This window comes from Dermacentor silvarum, chromosome 9, assembly GCF_013339745.2.
Source record: "Dermacentor silvarum isolate Dsil-2018 chromosome 9, BIME_Dsil_1.4, whole genome shotgun sequence".
NCBI classification, from domain to species: Eukaryota; Metazoa; Arthropoda; class Arachnida; order Ixodida; family Ixodidae; genus Dermacentor; species Dermacentor silvarum.
This window is the reverse complement of record NC_051162.1, coordinates 115,084,867-115,110,930: the sequence shown is the minus strand read 5'-3', so window position 1 is coordinate 115,110,930 and position 26,064 is coordinate 115,084,867. Positions and strand designations below refer to the sequence as shown.

Below are 26,064 nucleotides of genomic sequence, written 5' to 3'. Positions count from 1 at the left end.
AGTAAGATGCGACTAGTATAGTCCTGGTGGCAACGTTTTTCCATCCTGTCTTGCAAAGATCGTACTTCATTTGTTTAAATCCTCAACAGAATGTAAAAAATCCCGTACATCCTTCTTACGGCTCAATTAAAAAAGAAAAGCTCAGGTGGTCGAAAGCAATCTCGAACCACACTACGGTGTTTCTTACAGCCCTCTTGTTGCCTTTCCGCGTTAAACAGAAATTATCTATACAGTACAATTCTATTTGGCCCATTTAATATCATACGTTTCTTATCCACCATGAGAACTTACATGGCCGACCAACCTAACCAAGAGACGAGTTGTATATATAGAGTTTACGTGACGGTACATGCACCATTTCGTATTCATATTCACAGTTTACACTGTGCTGCTCGGGATAACCCAATCGAAATAGCGCGTCGTGTTTCGACATGCTGAGTTTACAACAATATGGCGGCCACGATTACGTCAATGCATACCCTCTTATTGCCTATATGACTAGCCCGGGAACCTTTGGTGCCATACATTTTGCCGACTGACGTTTACAGACGTTTTGTACACAAGGCAGATACGTAATGCTGCTGCTAATGTACTGTGGTGCTGAACGGGTACTTTGATGAAGTGTGAAATGTCCTTTAAAATGTACGTAGCTGCTGAACTGTACATGGTCTAGGAAGCGTTGTCAAGCTCTCTAGAGCTTCTACTTCCGGGACCCTCCACTATTTGAATTTGAAATAAACTGATTGATTGATTGATGGATTGATTGGCTCTACTAACAGTACATCTGATTGGGTAACGGGTACAAGTCAACCGATGTATTTATATTCGTTCATGGCATTTGTTGCAGGCTTACTATAGGTTTGATACAAAAAGCACAACAGACTGAGATAAGTATTTCGACAGTTTGTAGAGTGGCGAAATCAATTCTTGCAAGGATAGTCAGCAATGTGGTCGCGGTTTCCCCGCACAACTGCTCTGGAACATCACCGAAACCACCAAATAACGCTCCAATATTTTACGTTGCTTCGCAACCATCGTCCACTGCGGAAAGTAAATTTGTAAAACTATGCTAAATTATATTCAGATAGCAGGGCTTCAAGGAGAGGGGGGTCTCACATCTCACATAAACACTTCAAAAAACGCCCATTCATGTCAGAGCTGTTACTATGTACCCTGCGCTTCACGCCACTATTCCCATGACCCTGTATTTATAAAAAATGTAATTTATTGCTTTCAATGTAGTTGTTTGCAAACTTCTTCATCACCCTGTTTTCTTTCTTTCTTTTTTGCTGTGTTCGGATAACCACGCATGCCTCGGAAACGACAATGAAGAAGACGCTGCGCAGCCGTTCGCCTCTGTTCGCTTGATTGAGAAAGGCCTGAATTTAACTATTCACTCGGAAGACAAAGTAAGTGCGACGAGTTTGGTCTCCCTTGCCCTGTGCGTTGAATATAATATGCAGAAATAATTTTTGTGGGTGAATACTTTCTCGGTTATCTGGTTCGCCAGAATTACCCTCTCAGCCCAGCAGCATCATTGATTTACATAGTTTCATGCAATCCATACCAATAATTTCGCTGGCTACGTGTGAGCACAATACTAGGAAGAGACGAATAGGTGCCTGTGATTCTTACATCTCTGTTCAGCTCTATGTTTTTCGAGTATCGTGTCATGTGAAAAAGAACACAAAGGTTGTTTTTCGCTCGACAGAAAGTTGGTTAGTGCTTCTTGTAGGCGTTCGGAGCTGGAATCAAAGCTTGATGGATGCCGTTGTTGCTAAATGCAGGCCAGAATGAGAGCCGGCTCAAAGCGCAGAACTTCTGCTGTAAACGACGACAGTCAGAGGGGCCAGATTTCGGAACCGCATCCTATCTACTTTCGGCATGGACGACCACCTGCGGGTAAGTCTGCTGTTGCTCACCAGCCATCATGTAGTCAGTCATTGGGTCCACGTTAAAGAACCACAAGCAGTCAAAATATATCTGGATTCCCTCACTGCATTATGCCTCGTAATCACATCGTGGTTATGGCACGTAAAACCCCAAAATGTATTATTATTTACTCACCATTTATTGACGCCATTCATGCGAACTTTGTTGTTTTCTGTCATGGTCCACCCATACCAAACTTGTTGTTGCAAACGGGACAAGTTGGTAATGGTCCACCTTTAACCACACCACTTACAACAGGGGCGAGCAAACAGAACTCACCACATGTCATGTGTTCCCTTTGTTCGTCCTTCTTGTAATTGGTGCTGTTGAAGATGGACTCATAACAGGCTGAATGGCTTGTAGAACACATTATTTGTGCCCTTGGTTTGCCGTCCGTGAGCTTCCACACTTCTCGGCGGCATGGTCGACTCATGTGCATGCTTACACAAAAGATCGTGGTGGCCCTGCAGTGCCTAGCTGAGGGCCACAAACCTTGGCGTAACAACAAGCGTGCATCTAAACTGAGTAGGTCATAGACAAGCTACATGTTTTGAAAACAGGCAGTGGTAAGGGACGAAAAAGCAGTCGAGTGCATTGACATTTCTCTCTAACGCAGTTATCCACTTCGACCAGCAGCAGTATCTGCAAAGTAAATTTTGTAGCCTTGGCTACGTCTGTTAATCTAGCTTGCCGCAGTGTGTTTATTTGAAATGTTTTTTTTTTGCCCACATGGTATGCGACGGCAGCGACGCCTCATCCTCTTGACGTCATGCTTTATACAGCTTGTCTAGATGATCCCCTACGGAGATTGTGGTTGCATAACGTGCAGTAACAACCCTGTTCTTTTCGCTAACCGCTGCTGTTGCACTTTTGCCGCATTCTAGGATCTGGACTAAATAATTGTGCTGCGTGCCTTGCTCACTTCTGGTGCTCAGGAGAGATGTGCTAGAGATTTGAGTGCCTGCACAGTTGAGGAAAACAGAAAACGAGACAGGTGTTGACAATACACTTACGTGGCGACATTCGCGCGCGAAGAACTGCTAGTTGCGTCATCGTTTTGTCGTTTTGCGACCCCTGCACGTATTGTTTCACTGATGTTTTCTCGGGAATGTAACAGCTTGCGTGAAAGTTGCTCTATCGAATACCGTCAGAGAAGATCTGACCCATTATTTACACTTGGAATTTTCTTATCAGCTAAAATGACGGTGAAATCATCCATTTTGGATGGTTAGCAATGAACAAAACTATAAATAAACTAGCTGATTAGCATTTGAGATCACAATAAAAAAAGATGGAACTGCGGGCCATCACAAGTAAACAAAATGAAAGAGAAAGAAGACGCATTGAGCAGAATGAACTACTGTGTCAAAAAATACAATATTTATTGTATGTGAAAATGCAGATTCCCTCGGTAGCTGGAATGCCGCCCTTGTATATTCCGTTTGTCCGCTTTTTCCCTTTTCATCGTAGGTTCTCCGAGCTTGGAGGGCGGGATTCCACACTTCTACATGTAAGTTACGCTCTTTGGCACTTCGTAAGTTTGCTGCTAGCGCATGACATTGCCAAATTAGTAAGCATTACGTTAAGGGCACAGAAAGACGACTGGAAAACAGTGGATTAGCGTTTGATTTATCACACATTCGTAATGGGCAAATGATGCAACAGAAGATCCCCGGAATGATGTATGTGGATGGCATAGTGCTACTAGCGGACAATGCAAGAGATTTACAGACACTTGACGAATATGTTTGGCAACGCAGCGACAATCTAGGCCTTAAGTTTAGCACAGAGAAATCTGGAAATAGTGATATTTAATGAAGACACGAGTAATTACGTGGTGTCCATTCAACAGCAAATCATACCCTTAGTCAAGCCATATAAATACCTTGCCGTATACATAAACGAAGGAAAGACTTACTCAAGCACCCACCAAGATAATCTGAAAATAAAGGGGTAGCGGAATGCAGCAATAATGAAACATAGAGCACTTAGGGGCCACAATAAATATGAGGTGGGGCATGGAATTTGGAAAGGAGTAACGGTGCCAGCGCAAACGTTCGCCAAATGACATTCTATGCTGAAAATCGGAGATCTTGTCGGGGTTGGAAATTAAGCAAAGATCGGTAGGCCGGTTGGCTTTGGGAGCCCACGGGAAAACCACAAATGAGGCAGTGCAGTGGGACATGGTTCGGCCTCGTTTGAAGTCAGGGAAGCGCAGAGCAAAATTAGTTTTGAAGAAAGACATAGGAACACGAATTAAAATAAATGGGCGGCTTAACTGCACAAGTATGTGTACCTGAAAAGCATGGACCCAGAATGGAGGAAGAGGTCAAGAAAGTTGGCAGTCAAGTACAGGCTAATTTAAAGTGTAAATAGACAACCAGGAGTCATCAGAAAGAAAGTGAGAGAAACAGAGACAGCGAATTGGATGCAAAGAAATTAAACAAAAAGGACCATGGAGAGTCTAACAATTCTAACCCTTGAACTAAATTACTCGATAAGACGGGCATTACTTTCCCCAGCAACGAAATGTGGAATTGAACAATTAATGAATTGCCTGATTAGGCTTTTACTGAATGATTAAGAGACATATTGAAATATGCGAATTGTAGCTAGTTAGTTTCCAAGCCATATCAACTTGGACAAAATTCTGAAGATGGTACCGGTTTCGAAATACGGGCCGTCAAACTTGAGGTAAAAGTCAACTGTTGTTCCACTTACTATTTTAAGAAAAAGCTGTTTGATACATTGAAGCGCAAAAGTAACTTGAACGAATGTATTCGTCGGACAGTTGAAAAATTTATACCTCGAAATTTATGTGGTTGTGAAAATTTTTTCCATGTGGAAACACCTTGCGAAATCATCGGCTACAATTCGTAAATTGCAACAAGTGCCGTAACGTAATAAATTTAAGAAGTAATTAGTGAAATTATAATAATTATTCAATTAGGCAGTTTGATTTCTCTCCGCCTCACCGAGTAATTTAGCTCAAGGAGTATAGTTGTGCTATTACCGCAGGCAACTTTTTAAAAATTTGGTGCAGCGATAGCAAGACACCTGGAATATTACAAGATATGCATTGGATCGCCGTAATTTATTTATCATTCCAAGATTGTGAATTTACAATTTTTCTTGTGTGATGTGTGTGTGTGTGAGAGAGAAAGAGACTGTTTGTGTTTGAGCTTACGTTGGACGGGCGTTTTATCATACGGCAAGCATCAAATCGATGTGTCATGGCGGCGCCAATGCGGCTGCCGATGCCATACATGGGCGCTTTGCATGGGAACCTTTTCGTTTAAAAGAAATAGATGACCTGAAGTAAAGCATGCATGTTGACGACACGATTGCAACAACATATGTTTTCAACGAAGTCATGGCAGCGTAGTCATGGCAATTTCTTTCTGTGTGCATGTATGTAGGTATCTGTGTGCGTGTGTGTGTGGCGTGTTGTGTGGCAATTTTATTCACATGAAAGCCTACAGCGTTTTTTTTTGTGTGTGTGTGACCGTTGCTTCTGTTTGCCGTGGGCTGATGTTTGCGCAAAGCGGGTGCACGTCATCCCAATTCAGTATAGTTGAACAACAATGCCCTATTGCCATTCGCGTTCGTTTGCAGGTTCCGCCTTTCACACGTGGGTCTCTGTGCTGCCATCATCCTCCTCGCCACCTTCGCCCTCTTGCTCGTGTGCGCCATCTTGTTTCCCGTGCTTCTCAGCTCACCCCGTACGCAAACCGCTCTTTATCTGTCTGTGTGGGCGCATTTCAAGAAACCTTGTGCCAGGAAAAATATACGATCAGCGTTCGAGAATAATAATTGAACGCGTTCTTTCGTTGCACTCACCAACTACCGCTTCACTTTATAGTAAGACACTTGTATACTATCATTTTCTTATTCAAGTACTCTCTAATTATAGCGCACATCCAAAGAGATAACACACATTAAAAAACATAAACAATTTTTTTTCAGGACTACACCGAAGTCGGTGCTAACTTAAAACAGAACTATGTGCACAAGGAACAATTAAACATGGTAATAAATAATAAATATAAATCAATCACACGAAATGAAGCAGAACAACTTTCTAACTTTGATTAGCAACAAGAATAAGGTGAACCGAGGCATTCACGATTTACACCGCAAAAAAAAAAAAAAACAAAAAAAACAATGACAATGGAAGCTATAGACACAGCACGAGGTACCCAAACTCTTAGATTGTTTGTTATTTGCATCAGACAACGTAGCCAATGGAAGTTTTTACATATAAATTCTACGTTTCAAAAGAAGGCAACCTTTCATCTTCCCCACGCTTGACCTCGTTTCATTGTCTGAGGAGTACTTCTGTTTGGGCAAGTTGGTGCAACATACTGCAAGTTGCTTGTCTCTTAGCCTTATGTGTTTTTCAATTTCCGTGAAAAAGGTTTTACCAAGACATAAGTTTTCACCTCGATACCTGTACCGCTACAGCCCTTGTAGTCCGTCAGCCGTATGAACTGCGGTGTGCAGTGTAGTGGTGCACTTGTAGCTGTCAACAATGTGCTCAAAAATGTCGCTGACCCGAGTTTCCTATATATACATTCACTCGAAACAGAAGCAAATAACGATATTTATTTTTAATTCCTGCTAAGCCGCATAGCAGTGTCTGGCTTTGCTGAAATAGTGGCAAAATTAAAGTGGCGAGAAGGCATTATGGATAAAGGTGCTTTTGTTTGTTCGATGACCTAATTACCTATTTGTAGGCCTCTAGTCTAAACTGGCTCATTTTACTTAATTAGATTTTTTGTTCTTTAGTACTGTTCATTTTTTTTATAATTTCAGACCCCCAGGTACGAATTCGAGGAAGAAAGTTCACCGGTAAGGATGCCGTTTGTTAGCTTTTCTTAAGACTTGCAGTGCCGATGCACCTTGGCATAATAGTCGGCCGAGTAGGTTATCGATGATTACTGATTCATGTTACGTAAAATCTGTAGGTTGTAGAAATGAAAGATCAAGAGATATAAACTACGCCTCTAGCGATACCTTTTATTTTCATGATAGAAACTCTGCATGAACCTGCACGTAAAAGGCCAATAAAGGGCGGGTAATAATAGTATATCATCTTATCATATCTGACACATGCTATAGAAGCCGAAGCACAAGACGCCTATGTTGTTTAAAAGGTGAAAATGAGTCTTACTGCAATATCTCACTGAAGTTGCATCACAATGCGAGGTTTTGCCTATTTATATGTATTTTTGTACGCTGAACAAAGCCCTCCTCGAATAGGAAAATAAATAGCGGTATACCACCGCGATCCTACTTTTCCCAAGTATTTCAAGCGTCGCGCGCATTCGACGAAATCGTTCGCAAATTTCCGAATCGCATTCGCCGATCTAACAAAAATTCAGATTTGATGAGCAGTATTACTGAAGCATTTGATGGAATAGTTCACAGCATATAGGAGTCACATGTCCGTCGACCTAAGAAGAAGAATTATTCAAATTTGATTAGCAGTTTCATCGAAATAAGGAGTGTTTTTAAGAGACCGACTCATCCCCGCGTGTGTCAACTGATTGTGTCAGTATTATATATTGATGTGCGTTGCGCAATAAAAAAACTAGCAGCAGGTGAACAACCATGCAGACTGTCTCTTTAGCATTGCATAATTTCTTGTTCGTGTCCGCTTAATATGAATGTTTGTGAACTTCGCTACGATCATTCGTTTATTTGCTATTTGACTGAGCTAATTATCCCCAGCACATGGTGGCCAAGAGGACGAGCTTGGCGTCACCACCATGACCGCCATCAGCAGCAGCAGCATTCCGCCAGAGTGCGTAGACAAGCCCTGCCTGCCTGAGTGTAAGTTGACTTGAGTGACTTGAGGGGAGCCGTAGCCTGGCTGTGCGACGACACCCACGGTTACGGATTCATTTTCCTCTTCGCACCTAAACAGTTCAGCCATCATGCAACGTTGTGGTCAACGTAATCGTATTCGTCCAATATATAGGACAACGGACTCTAATGCAGATACAATAAGCGGCTTTCTGCTTTGAGAAAGCCATTGGACAGCTAGTAAACGGAATACTGGAAGCTTGCGTGCCATTCAGTAGTTTTAGACATACACTGGAAAAGAAAAAAAAAGCTCCTGCCAGAGTATCTGTATGAGCGGTGGTAACGGCGTGCTACAAAGTTTACTAAGATCATAATAACAGAAGGTAGTCACGGCACAGGTAGTAGCATTCGCTGCCCAGAGAAGCTCCTGCATGCGATGTGCACAAGTAGTGACAGTTTACGAACCATAAATAATAGTGGTACCGGTATAGTAGCATTTGCTATCCAAATAAGTTATATTGGAGCCTGTCTTCTTTACAGCCGGCTCTTTTACAGGCCAAACATAATTAAGTCGCTTCTCTTTTAAAAGCATATAACAACCCTGTAAACAAAAAAAAAATACGAGAGCCCCATTTACACACAATTTAGCCAGTTTTGTGACATCACCAAAAAATGGCGCATAAGAGTCATGTTTGGTAGGAACATTAAGATGCGTGCAAAAAACGGCACGATACAGAGAGGAACAAACGATAAAGGAGAACAGCGTATTGCAGGATACAATGAACAATGAATTATGCGACTTGTTTCCGTGAAGAACATTGTCTATATATATACCCCTAACATTTATGGCCACAGGTTGTACTGCTGAGCACCTATTCATTTGGATAAATAAACAACCATATGAACCCACATTTGTGTAACGTACTGTTTGCACATATGTGCACCAAGAGGTAACGCATAACTATTATTGCAACTTCAATATGGGAACTTAAATAGAGGACCTAAATTTTATATACATGTCGCATTAATGTTTACCACACAGCATAACAGAACACGGGTAAATCGAGGTAGTGCTTTTTACTAAGTTGACTTCCGTTCATCCGCGGATCTCTTGCGTTAGTAATTAGGTATTAAAAAGTTAGTAACCACGCGCAAAATGTTGTAATCACTTAACAAAGGCCGCGCTACTAAGTCTTAGTTATCGAAGGCAGTAAAACGTACTACATTTTTACTAGATTTTTACCAACTTTTCCTGGCAGTTGGTAATGTAGTACCGCATACCGGTAATACATTTTGTTGGTTGGTGGCAGTTGCGGCGATATACGCGAAGCCGAAGTAGAAATTCCTTCACCTTATTTTTCATTTCTTGTTCTATTGACACCACACTAAAAGAAGTTTTGAGTTGCGTGCCTGTATCGCAGCTGTATGACTGTCTCATGCCGCAGGATTAGAAAAAAAGATATGCACCATATGCTAACAATTGTCGCGGCCGACACCTTTGCACCATCATTGAGTATGTTCAAATTACAATCATAGTTATCGTCGACACAAGATGGCGTTGTCGGCATGGCGGCGGAAAAATGCGGTGAGATGCGAACTGTATGTTCAGAGACACGGATATTTCACGATATAAGGCTGAAATTTAATGCTTGATTACTATACGGTGCAACTGAAATAGCTAACATAGGCTAGGTGATTATTTGTCACCTTCCATATTTTAGAGACTGCCATAAATGATAATAAACATCATCACAATTATCATTATCGCACGTCCAACTTTTCATGTATTTCGTGAACTGTAGTATCCGGTGCAGTAGACTGAAGACGCACGCAAAGGGCCTCTAGTGGGTACGTTAAAATTAGCTAAGGCTGTAGTGCTGTATGATCAACTGTTAAATAAAACATGTAGTTAGTGTACTGCCGTTGACTATTGCTAAGATATAACAAAAAAGTCCGCACAGTGATGTACATTTGTATATTTAATCCCAATTGATTATATTGCCAGTTTTCTTTTTCGATAAAAGCATGAAAACATTCCAGTTAGATTGACTTCATTGCTGCTTCGGAATTCTATTTAACTTTGGATCGCACTGTACGACATGAGAATAGCCATGTAGTAAATAAATAAATAAAGTCCTGCTTCGAGACTAACCTTCATCAATGATGGGTATCGCACGATCTCTATTTCGCAGGTAATCTGCCTTGTACACAAAATTAACGCATAACATAGGAGCTAAGTTGATACTCGTTAGTGATATTTCCTGATCAACTTCTTTTTTCTGGTCGCTTGTTTTTTTTCGTTTTTCTTTTTTTTTCTATTAGCAGCCCAACCCATAGTTTATAAAAGCAATATCTGTGGTAACGTTCTGCCCCATAATGCCGTTACAGCCTTGTACTTTAAGGCCAAGCCTCAGGGACTGTTCAGCTGGCAGGTGCCACCGTGCAGTGATTTCTACAGCTTTGTGTGCACCGAGGACCTGCTGAACCGGACGTACCCGCAGTGGTTGCCTTACAAGCATGCCAGCGTCGCGTACCTGTACCGTTCGGCACTGCGCTACGTCCGAGGTATTTCATCGTAATTTCTCGAAGGTCAACTATCCTGCAAACGCGACCACCTGCAGAGAAAATTTTCGCAGTAATATCTGCGACTTAGCATCCGAGTCACAAGTCGCATAATGGACAAGACGTAGCGCTTAAAGGTGTATTAAGGGATGGGTCAGCGACAAGAGAACAGATGAACTTAAGCGCGATAACCCGTCCTTACACTAACATATCTCTAGTTACGCATTTAAGCAAGGCGTCTATAGCCATGAAGTTTCACCCACAACCCCCGTCACAGCATTACTGGCGCAATCGTTCTGAAAACAGAGTTAGAATATTGCTACATTTATATCATTCATCAGTGATGCAGGGAACTCGTTTGCTTTTTCGTGGGTCTTTAACCGGGCTACGTAAATGTAGGGTTCTCTGGTGAAGGTTAGTGATAGTAACGTAAAAATCGAGGAACATATAAAACAAAGCGAAATTATTGTTTTGTTTGTACTGGTGAGTATTCCTTAATTATGTGCGAACGTACATGGGTACCGCTTCTCTACGGTTTCTTTTTGTAACTACATAGGATGCAAGCGTAAATAAGTAAGTGAATAAATAAATAAATAAATAAATAAATAAATAAATAAATAAATAAATAAATAAATAAATAACTAAATAAATAAATAAATAAATAAATCGTTTTGTATTGGTGAAAAAAAAAGCTCCAGTGTACTTACGAAATTGCAAAGTCCCCTTCCTCCCATGACTTCTTGGTCTCAGTTGGTGCGGACAATTTTGGCAGCTTCTTCGCTGTCAAGAACATGAATTCTCCCCAAAATTTTCTGAAAAGTGTCAAGCTGAATTTCAACATGGAATTCGGTAAAAATGTGAAGCAAGTAAAAGAGGTTGCCCACCATCTGAAACAACAATATCAGCGAGATTTCCTCGTTAATGGTAACAAGAATAATAAAAGGAATGAGGAAATCTTTGTAGGAGAAAACGTATTATGTTTATCTTCATGTAGGGCGTCAGGTTTTTTCTAAGATCGTCTTTTTGTCTCGGCACGCAGAAGATGCGAAGAACATGCGGATCATGGACACCGCTCTGGCTGAAGTGACTAGCTTTGTGCACAACTGCTCCTCTACCCGTGAGTGATTACCGATATATACTTTTCTTGGCTATGAAGCGAACGCTACCACGGCGGCGCTCCTGCCCATGTATTCCTACGAGAAGTAGTCCAGGCTGGCTGTGAGTTGGCTGTGAGTTACGGATCGTTTCAGGTGGTTTCCATGTAAACGTTGCACACAATTTATTGCGTATGCTTCGAGGGTCACTTGTTGCAGAAATTGGTCATCAGACTTTGAAAAAGCTGCCCGCGGCGGGCCAGTAAGGGATGAGCGCTCATCCAAGCTCATCAGAAGATGCGGACGCCATTTTGCTTTTGAGCATAGCTAAAAACGTGCGACGGTCTCGTATGCACAAAAAACAAAGTCGTAAGAGCAAACAAAAATGAAAATACAATAACAATAGATGGCTTATTAACATTACGTCTCGTTTCAAGTTATACGCGTTGTAAAAATAAATATTTATGTTGTCTATCTGCCACCTAATAGAAAACGTGAACGAAATTGCGGGACTAGCTTCAGCCGCGGTACCGCAGGCATGCCGTAGGACAGAAAATCGTCCGAGTTGGTGTAGGCTCATGGATGCGCGCAGCAGTGTTATATGCACATTTACGGTAGGAAGGTTACTGTCTCTCCTTATTTGGGTCCTCTTTAATGTGAAGATGTGTCCGGTGGTGATATCTGAACTATGGTACGCCAGCGCAGCAACCGAGCGTTCTAGACATAGGCGCATGTACGGAACACGCGAATGAACCTTAACTTACGAAAATGTCAGATATGGCCCTTATATGTTTCATATATGGCCTTATTTGGACATATAAGTGTGCAAATAATGCCTCACACTGCCATATAAGGATCAGAGTAAGGACTTATACTGCCATATAAGGGTCCAGATAAGGCCCTATACTGCCATATAAGGGTCCAGATAAAGTCTTATACTACCATGTATGATTGCAAGTAAGGCTTTATAACGCCATGTAAGGGTACAAACGGGCCTTCTACTGCCATATATGATTGCAAGCAAGCACCTTACATTGTCATATAAGGATTTATAGGTATGCCTAACTTTGAATGGCAAGTCATATTTCATATATCTGCTGTCGTATCTGCATTGCCATATAAGAGCGCGCAGATGACCACATGTATCCATACACGACTGAATTAAGGCCTTTATGAGCGTACCCAGCTAGCACACATACCATCTAAATTTAAGTTGTACATTATGCAGAATGGCCATCAGCCCAAATTACACACCGTGGATCGCACGATTACAACAGAAATAATCGAACCAATGCCTAAACACAAAGCTGAAGCCAGATGTAGCACCAACACCGCCCCGTTCCTCTGTATGAAGGATGCTCACTAAGAGTGAGCCCCTTCAAATCCTTCTAAACACGTAGATACATCCATGGCGCCTGCTTTTTGTAATCATCATTTCGCTATTAACCTTCAGTGCGATGTCATTGGCTCTAATCTGCTTTTGAGGGAAGTTTATTACACTGGTATATTACAAAACATTTCCGCTCGTACTTGTTTGTAGAAAAGAAAACACGAATTAATGCAGAACAACAAAATACAAACAAATCAATTAGGGCTTGGCGTCGTCGCGCGCCGCCACGAGCATCCGTGACTCAGGGCGCTCATTCACGGCTACGTAGCCAAGTGTACACGCGCTTGGGGAGCTTGTGCTTGTGTGATGTAGGTAGCGCTGGCCCGAAATAGTGTCTTGTGACCTCGTAGGATACAAATAAATAATCAATAAATCCATTTAAGTCACTATAACGCAAACTATATGATCAGTCATTACCGCGCAGTGCAATAACCAATGGGCATTTGAGCTCCTCTGGACGTCCACTGGACCACGGCTTCTGGATATTTGGTTAACCGTAGGACGTCCGCAGATCGGCGAAGGATGTACGGCGGACATCCGCAGGACTACAAGGCGCATACAAATTGGCAGTCCTAAGGGTGTCCCGCGGATGTCTGCATCGGATGTACGGATGTTCCATGGACGCCGGAAGTACTCTAGGAAAAAATATAGTAGAAATATTTTATTGATTTCTATAGGTTTCATCTTATTGGATTATCAAACGATAGACCCGACACCCTAATATAGCTGATATCCTGTATTGGTGTACTGTGTACGGAAGTGGTTTCTCACAGAGGTGCAATAACTGTTTATTCTAAAGTGAATCTTTCAACGTGAACCCTCCCAAACGTCGACTGTTTTGGCAAGGCAACAGCAGCACTTGTACAACGAATCCGAATGTGGCCTAGATATAGCCCCAACTATTCTACCCCTACAGGGTGTGCTGGCGGCCAGCTATGGTCTCTACGAAATTACGCAGTGAAATAACAAACGGCACCTAAATATCCTCAATAGAACAAATAAACAGCTTGGAACGCATAAACCATTTATTAAAGCGACGAATTTTCTGCCTTTATTCGCGATGTTTGGCGCGTTTGCTTGGTCGACTTCTTGCCAAGCAATGCTACCAATGCAAGTTTATATCATGATCACTACTTCTATTATATCTATTGAGACTTGTAAAACATTTTATTTGTCCAATACAAGTTTATATCAGTACTTCTATTGCTTCAATTGGGACCCATAAAACATTTAATTTGCCTTATAGAACACTGCATTGCCCTGATACGTGACCGGCAATAATCCTTATGGGACCTCTACACTTTGCTATGGGACCTGTACATTCTGCTATTGGACCTGTAGGTTTTCTTATTGGGACCTATATATTTCATATAAGACCAACAGAAATTATTATTGGAATTTTTCCTAGGCAAACGTTATGTTTTCATTGCTTAATGTCCGCCAGACAGCCGTATGACAAACCGTGGACCATTAAGGAATGCACGCCGGATGTTCGTTTTTATTTATAATCGGCTGAGTTGCACATTTGGTGTAAACATTAGCCCTCTGTAGAATCTGTGCTGCAAAGATGATGCAGTATTGATTTGTACTAATGAAAATACAACTTGCACACCCATGAAACACTGATTCCAAAAGCAAGCTATGTTTACGCAAAAAAGGACAAACACTTTCACATACTTTTATTCATTCATCCAGCGTTTGCAGCACTAGCCAAAAATTTCCAGCCCCCAAGTGCTGCAAGTGAAATGAGATCAGAGAATACAAGAGTACTACTTGTACGTATTCTCTGATAGCTGAGCACTGTAAGCACGGAAAAGTTTCAATGGCGCTGCAAGCAAAAATAATGAGACGGTCACAAAAGCTCGAGGAGCTTACGATCACACTGCACATTAGAACCTGTCCATAGAGCCGTATATGGACATATAAAAATTTGGCAGATACGGCCATATATAGCATATAAGGGTCCCGTATATGGGCATATTAAAAATTGGGCAGATATGGCCATATATAGCATATAAGGGGTCCACATAAGTTAAGCACTGCACAAAGAGCGATGGAACGAAAAATGTTAGGCCTAACGTTACAGGACAGGAAGAGAGTGGTGTAGATCATAGAGCAAACGGGGATAGCCGATATTCTAATTGACATTAGGAGAAAGAAATGGAGCTGGGAAGGCCATGTAATGCATAGGATGGATAACCGGTGGGTCATCCATCCAGTTACAGAATGGATACCAAGAGAAGGGAAGCGCAGTCGAGGTCGGCAGAAAACTAGGTGGGGCGATGAAGTTGGGAAATTTGCAGGCGCAAGTTAGAATCATCTAGTGCGCGTCAGGGGTAATTGGAGATACCAGCGAGAGGCCTTCGTCCTGCAGTGGACATAAATACAGGCTGATGATGATGATATGGGGATATTAAAAATTGGGCAGATATGGCCATATATGCCCAATTTTTAATATGGCATTTTTCATACTAGTCCAGACATGACATTACGTAAGGGATATATATAAACCACTCTTCTTTCCTTGAGCCACGCTTTGAGGTAATTGGTGCGTGTGTCACTGTGCAGCTACGCCGGCCCCAGTTTTCCGGATAGCTTGGGGGGAGTCGATAACTTTTCTTTATTGCATAGTTCTGCATCATGCTATCGTCGTCACCGTCATTGTCGTCTTCGTGCAGTCTCTGTCGACATCATGCCACTGTGGTCGTGTCATTTGGTCGTTGCCATTACACACATGCTCGCGTCATTAACATTTCTCTGACCTACACGGACATGTTGCACCCTCTAGTAACACTTCGCGCAACCCTAAATGAGGCTACCTAACCAGCTACCAGCGAAATTTGCATAACATTGATTCTCGCAATGGGTAGCCGGCTTCAGCATAATTTTTTTCCGCCCTTCAAGGCAAGAAACTTCCAAACTGACGAGACCGTTCATGGTGCTAACAATGTGTGCTCATTGTGCTTAGAGCAATATTACGCAAAATATTTTGCTCTGTAGCGCTTGATCTATCTCCTCTCTCTTAGCGTAATAAGCAGTGCCGTGCTAAATTTTCCTGATGGCAATGGAGAAGCTGGGTTTCCTGGTTCATAACAATACAGCACCATTTGATTCATTGTTTTGAGTGTCAATTGTATGACCTTGTGCGCAAAATTGCAGTGTGCATTTGTTTAGTTGGACTTCTACTTATTCACTGATATTCAATGAACTTCCTTCGTTAGTTTGTCTACTTCATCTTATAACGTCTATAGCGGTACGGTACGTCATAATCTGGAAATCTCTCTTTGTTCTTCATAGGCATTTCGGGCACACAAAAAAACTTCATAAATGACTCTGAGAACAGCATTTAGGTAAACTTTTGTATTTTACTCTTTATGTCCAAGATATTTACTGGATAGCAAAGGAAGGAGCAAGCGAAAACAAGACTGAAGCATGTCAATAAACATACAACATTAAATTATTATTGACGCCTGAACGAAGTCTTCTTAGATGTGCACAAAACTTCGCCATAGTTTGCAAACTTAACAAGGTCACAGAAATTTTATGGAATTTAGCAATGTTTTTGTAAGGTCTGCCACGGTGTGTAATGATGCAGAGACGTCAGCTCGCACCCGTGAGTCATTCCTGTTCGTCCTGGAGTCCGTGGGTCTTGGCGGCTTTCCGTTCGCTAAGGAGCACGCCAACCGGACCTGGAGGCTGGACGAGGCGGTCGCACTCTCCCTGAGACTCCTGGACGTTGCGCCCTTCTTCCACCTCCAGCTTCCCGACTGCCCATGCAGAGTACCAGGAAGTTCTGGTTAGCTAGTTGTAACTCTGAGCGTTTCCATTCATTTAGTTTTATTAGTTAAAACAGTCATATGTGTAGCACACTGGAGTAGTAGTTAATTAGGTGCAGGTATTATGTTCACAACGTAGCGACGCAAGGCATGTTCGCGGACAAGAAACGACACAGCTGCTGGAATAGAGTTGACGAATTGAATCAAATTAATCACTTAGCAGCGTAACGAATTAACACAGACAAGATACGACTACAAATGATTATATGTGTGCATTCATTCTGCTAGATGGTGCATGAACTCAAACTCGCCCAATTCTCTATTCTTGTTCCAGCTTTAAAACCTACACGTCCTTTCGAGGCTGCCCAATTTATTATTATTTTGGATCGGCCCATGTGGAACATTTCTCTGTCGATGCGACTCGATAGACGGACGCAAAAATTTTCAGAACCTAGCCATATACAGATTTGCTGAAAAAAGAAGTGCTTGTCTTGGAATGGTGTTGCATTGGACAAACCAATTTAGTTAAGTCTTATTTTATAAGAACTCTGCAGAAGTTCTGCGTATTTTTTTGGCGCATATTATGGAAAAAATGCAGCAAATCCTGTCTATGAGAGGGATAGCTGAAGCTGCCACACCATTTGTTACCAATTTTCTTTGCTCCACCGATAGCAGTTATAATCAGCCTGTTTATAAAGTTAATAAATAATTCATGTCAGTAAGATTTGTAGAAGATGGAATACTAATAATGATGATTCTAGACCAAAGTTAACTCAATAGCTTGCGAGACCAACGTCCCGTTTACGATACACTGGTGAAAGGAAGGCTGTATAATTTTTAGTGTAATGGGTAAAAAGGAGCTACGTAAAGTAGCCGTGTGAATTTTTGCAAATGAAATTGTGATTTATTATGTCATACTTTGTTGCTTGCTTGCCTGTAGCTTGAGGTGCTCGGCGTTGCGTATTCATCTGTTGACTTTTGTAGACATTTTTCAAAACTTTAAGGCACAAGTAACAATTTTTCCTTGGGTCCTTTGTGTAAGTTTTCGGCTAACAGCCTCGTTCGCATGTTGTAAGGCCTCATACTGTTTTTTACTAATTTCTTTGTGTCTTAAAGGCTCAGTCATTGATCGTGCAAATTAAGTGTGAATATCATAGCTCGGTATACAGTCATTAAAACGCTAGAAAACTTAACTATAAATGGTTCTATCTTTTGTCGAAAAAAAAGCGTAGTTTGCACTGGAGGTGCAATGCTAAAGAGACAGCAGAGCTGATGGGCGCCTAGCTAGTCCTGGCTTTTGGGCTAGGCTAAGCGCTACCTAAGTCATCCCCATCATTTACTGCAATTTATTGATTATTGATCGATGAGTGATTAGCTATTGATTGGCTATCGTAAGGTATTAGCATCGTATTTGGGCTAGGCTAAGCACTACCAAGTCATCCCAGCATTTTGCAAAATTTATTGAGTATTAATTGATTATCGATTAGCTATCTATTGGCTATCGCAAGGTATTGGCCACGTATTTGGGCTAGGCGAAGCACTACCAAGTCATCCCCAGCATTTCCCGGAATTTATAGATTATTTGTTGATTATCGATTAGCTATTGATTGGTATGCAAGGTATTGGCCACGAATTTGAGCTAGGCGAGCATCACCATTATTTTCCTGAAGTTATTGATTATTGATCGATTATTATTTAGCTATTGATTGGCTATCGATTGGCTATCGATGAGTGAGTAAGCTTAAGTAGTCCCAACCATGCTCAGCTAGACTTATCCAGGCTCAGCTTCGCTAGTTCACATGGGTATGTGCCATTGCGCTTGGACCCTTTCTGCACTGCCGCCAGGATCAGCCCACATTTTTTCGGAAGACAACAGACGAACTATCGGCCGGCTTAAACAGCTGTGCTGTCAAAAGAAAAAGCCTCATGTCATGTGTTGCCAAGAAAAACTCCAGGCAGGCGTGACCAAAAAGCTAGTGTACTAAGCTTCATTTTGCTGCATCAATGACGTGTGGGGGAAGTGCGCTCCTGCCACCAAGCTGTAATCGCCATGTCGATATAAAAAGAGATCATTCGGCTTTCGTGGTGCCGACCGGGAGACGTCCGCAGTCAACAGGCGACGTTTCTTGTGCCTACGGGCTTCCTGCGCTCTGCAAGCTCCCAGTTTGTATTTTGCACCGAAACAGTGCAAAAAGTTCTTGTGCTGCAAGGCCTATAGAAGTACTTTTCATGCGTATTGAAAACTCATATGAGATAACCTCATCAGTAGCTACAATGCTTGCAATCTGTGTAGCCATGTAACTGTGCTAATTGAATAAATGAAATGTTTTATTTAAATAATTACCAAGAAAATGAAAAAATCTGTGTTTTCTGACGCTCGACATTCTCAGTAAAGCGGTGTCTAAAAATCCCATTTCTATCTTGAGCTATCTGTTTATCAGGAATTTCTGGCAGCCTTTGCGAAAACACTCCGTATATAACTGACATATACCAGATCAAGATTTGTAACTGTACACATTGCTCAAGAGATCAACTGTTTTGATAGAAACCTGATGCCTGTACCCATCGTGTTCATGCGTGCTTGTTTTCAGATTAACTCTAAACTGATTTCGCATGTAAAGAGCTCAGGTCGTTACTTTGGCAAGATGAGCCATAATACACCTTTGTTGTGGACGCAGCGACAGGCTTCTTTTCGCTTTATCGCGATAGCAGTTATAAGACAATCCATCTATAATCACTGCGTCAGCATTCATGCCGCCGTGCTTAAGACACTGACTCTCTTGAACGGAACCCTGATGTCAGCATAGGTCATTTGCAGGCGTGCGATAGAAGCTTTCAGAGTTATTGTAGAATGCGTATTGCATGTAAATGGTTGAAGATGTTATCTCGGCAAAATTAACTATCGCACTTCACTGATGAGTATGTATTGTCTACAAACTCGACATGCAACATAGCAGAATTTCTTTTTTTGCCGAGTTTCGGTATTGAGTATAATGATTGAGTACAGAGTACACATATCACAAGAGCTGGCTGTTCAAATTCCAAATGAAGCCACAGATAGCTTGTGGTGAAGCCCATTTGCAGTTTTCTCCAATTGCAGAAAAAGATTCAGCATAATATTTTTTTAGTAAGAAATGCTATTCTCGTTTTCTTTTTTTTGCGCATTCAGATAGAAAATAACCTTTTTGTTCTGGTATTTATATGAGCAGTCACTAAAGATCTAACATGCGTTTGGTTGCGGCCACCACTGCTGATGTACGGATAAGTTTACATACACCCTTAGCTGCGTAACCCTTAGTATAGGTGCACAAATTCACATTTATAAGGTACATTGTAACTAATATATTATAAGGTACATTGTAACTAATACAAAATATAAGGTACATTGTAACCAATATAAAATAAAAGGTACATTGCTACTCTTAAAAAAGATGTAGCTTTAGAGGTTACGCTGTAGTCTTCTATTTTCTAAAGCAAATGTAACCTCCAAAGGACGTGTTAAATTTAGGGGTTACTTCAGCAACTTATAGGGATATTTTTCTTTTTGATTGCATTCTATTTTTATAGCCAACCTAGAAAATTTCCAATGTTCCACTGCAAAGTATTTGCATCTCGAACTGGGCCGATATTGTCATGCCTGCCGGTTGACTGATATGTTTCACCTCAGATTTTGATGCTTAGATCTCCTCAGATGTTATGTTTAAATTGTGGGACTAAAGAAGAGACTTCCACTGTCAATGCATTTCATTAAAGCTTTGAAGAGAGCACATAACTCGCTCGAATTAGTATTGACGCAAACATTTTTATTTCAGCCCCATAATTCAAACTTCTGCATGACAATCTGTGGTGAAAAGAAATCAGAGGCAACTGACAGGCATCACATTGTTGGCCCCATTGAAGATGCAGAAAGTTTTGAATCATGCCGTGGTGATATATTTATAGGTTAGCTATAAAAATATAGCGCAATCGCAATAAAGACGTCTGAATAAATTGCTGAAGTAACCCCTAAATTTAACATAGTCTTTGGGGCATAGTCCCTGCTTGACCGCCCTTATAACTCAGCTGTAGGTTTCAAAAATATAGTGCCTCTGAGTTAGTGTCCCTCCAAAATATGTGGAAGCCAAAAATGTCTCCAGTTCCTAGAATATTACTTGTGCACAAAAGCCACTATTCATTTTCCAAAGGCACAAAATTACTTGAAGTACACACTCAATGAAGAAAAACACATGGGGAAGCAACATCTTCATGAGCAATGTAGGTTAGCTATAATACGTAATTAAGTTCAGGCGAGCAAAAGCATACTACAAAGCGCTGCTGGCTATAATATGGTGACAATGAGTTGTTTAAATGTTCTTGAAGGCAATGTCAGTATTTCATTTCCTAACTATGCGCCTGAGCCTTTGTAATAAGCTGTTCCGTTTAATATTCTGTGAATGTTCTCGAGAAATAAGTTGGAGTACTCTCAAGTACGAAATTCTTTATTAGAAGTATTTTGTTCAACAAGATATAATACAAAAAATACGATCCATGAGACCTCCCATATACTGTCATCGAACCACAACTGTGTGAAATGACAAACATATCACAATTTATGCTATTTGATAACTGCAATACTAGATTTCTGCACAAGCGCAGAGACATACAGGGTGTCCCAGCTATCACGCAGCACGATTTAAAAAAAGAGGAACGGTGTTACGCGAAGCAAAACTAGTGGGTATTGTTTCTGGTGCAGTGGAGTAGTCGCCAGTAATTTTTTCGTTACTGAGATTTATTTAGGTAATAAAATCATTTATCTAACTCGTGAAGTACTCTCCTAATTATCAAAGTATCAATGAGAAAATTGTAGATCACCATGAAAAACTACCGATACAGCTTTCTGTTGCTCAATACGTGCTACATAAGTCTTTTTCCGAGTGTGAAAGAAGCCCGCGAATACACGCAAAGTGCCTCGAGCGGACAGTCACGCGGTAATTCTGCGTGTATTCGCGGCCTTCTTTCACACTCAGAAAAACACATTTATGTAGCACGTATTGAGCAACAGAAAGTTGTATCGGTAGTTTTTCAGGGTACTCTACACATTTCTCATTGACACTTTGATAATTAGGACAGTACTTCTCGGGTTAGGTAATTAATTACAATTACCTAATTAGATCTCAATAACGAAAAAATACTGGCGGCTACTCCACTGTACTGGAAACAATACGCACTTGGTTTGCTTCGCGTAACGGCGTTCCTTTTTTTTTAAATCGTGCTGCGTTGATAGCTGGGACACCCGGGCCTGTATACGGATCTGCTAGCACTGAGCAATGAAGGGAAATAGAGTGCATTAGTTTTTGCAAAACAGACCCATCTACGTGGGCGAATTAAATGCTTAACCTATGTCTATAAGAAATTCTGAGGCCTCTAAATACACAAGTAAAACAAAATTAACCAGCCTTCACCACAAGTGAGGGGAACAAATGACTAGAGCAAGTAAATGCACTGCTTGTGACTAGAAGTAAACAATGTATGACGTGAAAAAAAAATTGCTGCTTATGGGATAAGCCTCTCCCACCTATCGAGCTAGCAGCATTGAAATAAATCACATATGTTGTTTTATCGTTCACTTCACAGTTGCTGAAAAACATGGAAAGCAGCGAGAACAGAGCTTCTCCCTAGATTACATTTGTCTTGCGTAAGAGCGCAAAGAGACGCTTCAGATGGGCAGTCCTTTCACTAGCTTGTCTCCTGGTAGCACAACTTTATGCACGAGAGCAAGCATTCGGCAAAACGCAAATGGATATTCTAGGTTCTTAACATAATATGTCAAAAGGCAAAAAATAAGCAACCGTTGGAATCCAGATGTGGAGACAGTGATCAGTTCGGCTTGGCTTCCAGCAAAACTGTGTCTATTGCGGCGGTCTGGGAGCGTCAGCGTGAGCAGGGTTCTTATTCTTTCCATGTCAAGTGATGCACCAGTCATACTTGAGGAGCTTAGGGCCTGGAAAGAATTTAATTATTTGCATAAATGGCAGCGCCCCTCCCTGGCCAGAATGTATACAAAGAAATAGACTGCAACACGGATTGTAAGCGGGCCAGTTGGTACGTATCTGAGCGCGAAACAGCGCAAAACGGGACAGCCAGAAGAGAACACAAAGAAACAGCACCACGTGCCCGAGTTCTCGTGTTGTCCCGTTGTTTCGCACGGTTTCATGCTCAGTTAAATAGACTTGCCATGATGTTGCTTCTAATGCTGATTAAAGACGTTAAGGAACAAACCTGTAGTTCAAAAGCAGCGTCCTCATTTGTAATAGTTGCGCGGGGTGCCGGCGACACAAATAAATCTGCACTTTTTCTTGCCCGGTGCTTCCGGACCTTCCTTGCAAATAACAGCCTCCTCATGAACGCGCTCTACACAAGACAACATTCAGCAAGTACAAATGGCCGATCCCTCAAAGAATCGCAAGATATATAGAAGCAAATGTGCCGACAACTCGCGCAGCGAGTTGCCGTGCCGGTAACGTGGACGGGCCTTAAAGCTTCCTTTTGAGCGTGGCAGAAACACCGATGCGTTTCCGCGAGAAGCGCTGCTTACCGCTTTGCTTACTTTTTTTTCACTTAATTCCCTCTCCTCTGATGAAAGAAAAGCTGCAGCCTAATTATATACTGAACACAGACAAACCAGCACAATACAAGAGCACTTACCAAGTTCGTCTGTTCTTTCATGCGGTCCGGGGCTGTGGTCACAGTATTCGCAGCGAATGTTTGTCGAACTGAGGACACTGTAGCTCTCACAGTCGCGAAATGAATCCTTGCAGCGGCCACACGCTATCTCAAACAAGTCCCGGTTCGTCACTGCCATTGCCACTGACAAAATTGGCGCGAAACCAGCAACAAAACACACATGCACAGGAAACGCCTCCTAAAATAAACTGCCTGGAACGTGAGCCGCGAACTCGCTTCCCTACCGTCGGATTTTTGTCTCTCCCTCCGGTATGGTGGCGGGCGCCTATATGGCGGTCGGTCCTTGTAACCGAGACATGCCGGCGCCCGCGCGCCGACATGGGCGCCGGGGTGTCTAGGTTAAAGGTTACTTATGTGAGGTCTCGGTTAAAGGTTAATTCAAATTCTATAGGTTACAATATAGAGGTTACATTCTGGCAGCAGATCAAAGTAACTAATAAACAGCTCCCCTCGCACTCAGTTTTGTCATTGTAACCCTTAACGTGAGCAATATAATGAAAACATCAAAAGGACGGACGATGTAACCGTTATTTTATTCGTTACTCGTGTATATAGGTATACTTATAGGTTACCAAGATTAGAGTGTACTGTGGGAACAAATCGTAAGAGCTTTCAACTCACCGTTTTGAGATGTAATATATATCGCATTCACTGGTTGCTGCAGCTGACAACGCGTAGCCCCCTTGTGCCCCGTCTCGAGTTGTACGAAGCGAGCAAGCAACTGGACCGTCTCATCAGCACCTGGTGGACGCTGAGGACTCTGATGCCGTCGCTCAGGCAGCAAACAATGACTGACGTGGAGGCTACCCTCAGCATATTCAAGGACATCGGGAGGGTAAGGAAAACTGGACTAACGGTAGCTACTCGTACAAGTGCGAACAAATCGTGTACTGAGGCTAATGGTGCTAAACGTCTTCCCTGTGGATAGGCTTATGCAGGATTAGAAAAACTTTCCTTGAGGGATAGCAAGCTCCAATATAGTCAGTTGTCGAATAACAAAGGAATAAACTTTTTCTACAGCTTGCTGTGCCTCCTCCCCATACATTTCATGTGGCCTAGCAAGTAACCACCCTCTTGGTACTTATTTTCTTCACATGCTTATTCTACTACAGGTTATTTGTTTTTTGAGCAAACATTCAGCTCATTGAGAAATACATGTCTCTTTCTTCTATAAGTCATAATGGTTTGAAATGCCGCTTGACAACTTACTGTGCGGCAGCATTCTGCTGCTTCTACAATGCTTTTACCAATAAGGAAATGTACCCACATTTCCGATCATCCGTGCAAGCAGTCCCTGGTGTGACGTCTCTGAACAGTAAATGAGATAAATCTGGGGCAGCCAGGTGCTCTCTCCAGTTTTTGTTCGTAACAACCTATGCGAAGCCAACACTTGAAACGGACACTAAAAAGAAGCACCAAGTAAGTATAAACTGATAAATAATCTTTACAAATTACATTTTCAGTAATTCAACGGTAGTGTGGTCATCATTGGAAGAAAAATATGAAATTAAAAATTTAGTTTTTCTAATACAATACGTCAATTGATACGTCAGTGTGACGCCATGGTTTTTCAAAATACGTTTCTCTATATGTACCGTTGTGGCTTAGTAAAATTTATTGAAACTCGGCTAAGTGCACGCTTCGGATATTTTAGAATATCTCTGCCGGAAAAAAATATAACTAGGCTTAAGCAGAGGAGATCAAAATCAATGACATCAAGGCAGTCTGGTGAGGAAAGTTAAATGTGGCGCCGCCAGTGGCCTATCGTTATTGCGTCTGTTCTGACCTGTTAATGGGGCCCTGAACCACCCTCGGGCTTGGTGAAATAACATAGTTCACGGGTAGTATACGCTATTGTTAACATCTCAGCCAAGTTCTGCTGTCGTCACGCAATCCGTGGAGCTCGCAAGCGGAACGTGAAGTCACCTTTCTCTAAAACACTCTCGTTTCAAAAGACCCCATGAGCCTCGCTCTTTTCTGTGTGCTTTATTTCGTAATAAAGCACACTCCAATACACGGCTGCTATTGGCTGCTGCGGTTGGCTACACAGCGGCTGCCGCGAGGTGCCACCATGAGTCAGTGGCTAAGCGCAGTGCGGCTCCCTGATGACAACTGCGTTTGGTATACGTTTAGCGCTTCGTAGGCACCAAAATAGGAAGTCCAAAATGAAATTTGAACTGCGCGCCACGGTGACGTTACGGAGGTGGAGCGTTGTGGCCCTGCCCCACTCCGCCGTAGCCTTCGCAGTTCAAGGCTTTGAAGGAGGAAGGGAAGTACATCGGAGGCCGTGTTTGATTGCCAATTACTCTGCTTCTGCTGAACGCATTGAAGTACTTCTGTTGCGGTAAAGTGATTCTGAAATAGCCTATTTTCACTTCAAATGTATTTCTCCACTTCGATAGAAAGTGGCTCAGGGCCCCTTTAAGCCTCCTGCTTGGTTAGAGTGGCATGTTTTTATATTTGAGAAGCGTAATTTGCTTATAAAGCTCGTATAATTTTTCTCATTAGTGTTTCTTTAAGTCTGATAAGTTTTCATTGAACCACAAAAGTAATTTGGCTCTTTGCCCAAATCAAAAGCCACTGCTGGTAAGTGCTATATGCTTTGGAAGCATGTCAAAGATAGCTGTTTCGCCTATGGATGCGTGCTACGACTATGCAGACTGAACAAGCTTAGCTAGTTGAACCACGGTAGCTGTCTGTCGTCATTGGAACCGCACATGCGTTACCAGTATTGCAGTTGATAGCATGCACATGAAATATCAAAGCGTAGAGTGACAAG

At 42.0% G+C, this 26,064-nt stretch overlaps 2 protein-coding genes across 2 annotated transcripts in view; both read left to right on the top strand.

Annotated features, from left to right (window-relative positions):
* The first annotated feature begins 1,306 nt into the window (after positions 1 to 1,306).
* LOC125939892 (uncharacterized) lies at positions 1,307 to 24,114 on the top strand. Its single transcript, XM_049655406.1, has 9 exons — positions 1,307 to 1,409; positions 1,788 to 1,902; positions 3,403 to 3,442; positions 5,548 to 5,654; positions 7,666 to 7,767; positions 10,063 to 10,305; positions 11,342 to 11,419; positions 16,459 to 16,582; positions 23,950 to 24,114. Exons 2-9 carry the CDS (start codon positions 1,794 to 1,796, stop codon positions 23,951 to 23,953), a joined length of 807 nt encoding a protein of 268 aa, XP_049511363.1. The 5' UTR covers positions 1,307 to 1,409; positions 1,788 to 1,793; the 3' UTR covers positions 23,954 to 24,114.
* LOC119463847 (uncharacterized) overlaps positions 24,049 to 26,064 on the top strand; it is an 18,947-nt gene continuing 16,931 nt past the window's right edge. Inside the window, exon 1 of the mRNA XM_049655405.1 lies at positions 24,049 to 24,120. Coding sequence (XP_049511362.1) covers positions 24,049 to 24,120 — 72 coding nt within the window. The remainder of the gene's footprint in view (positions 24,121 to 26,064) is intronic.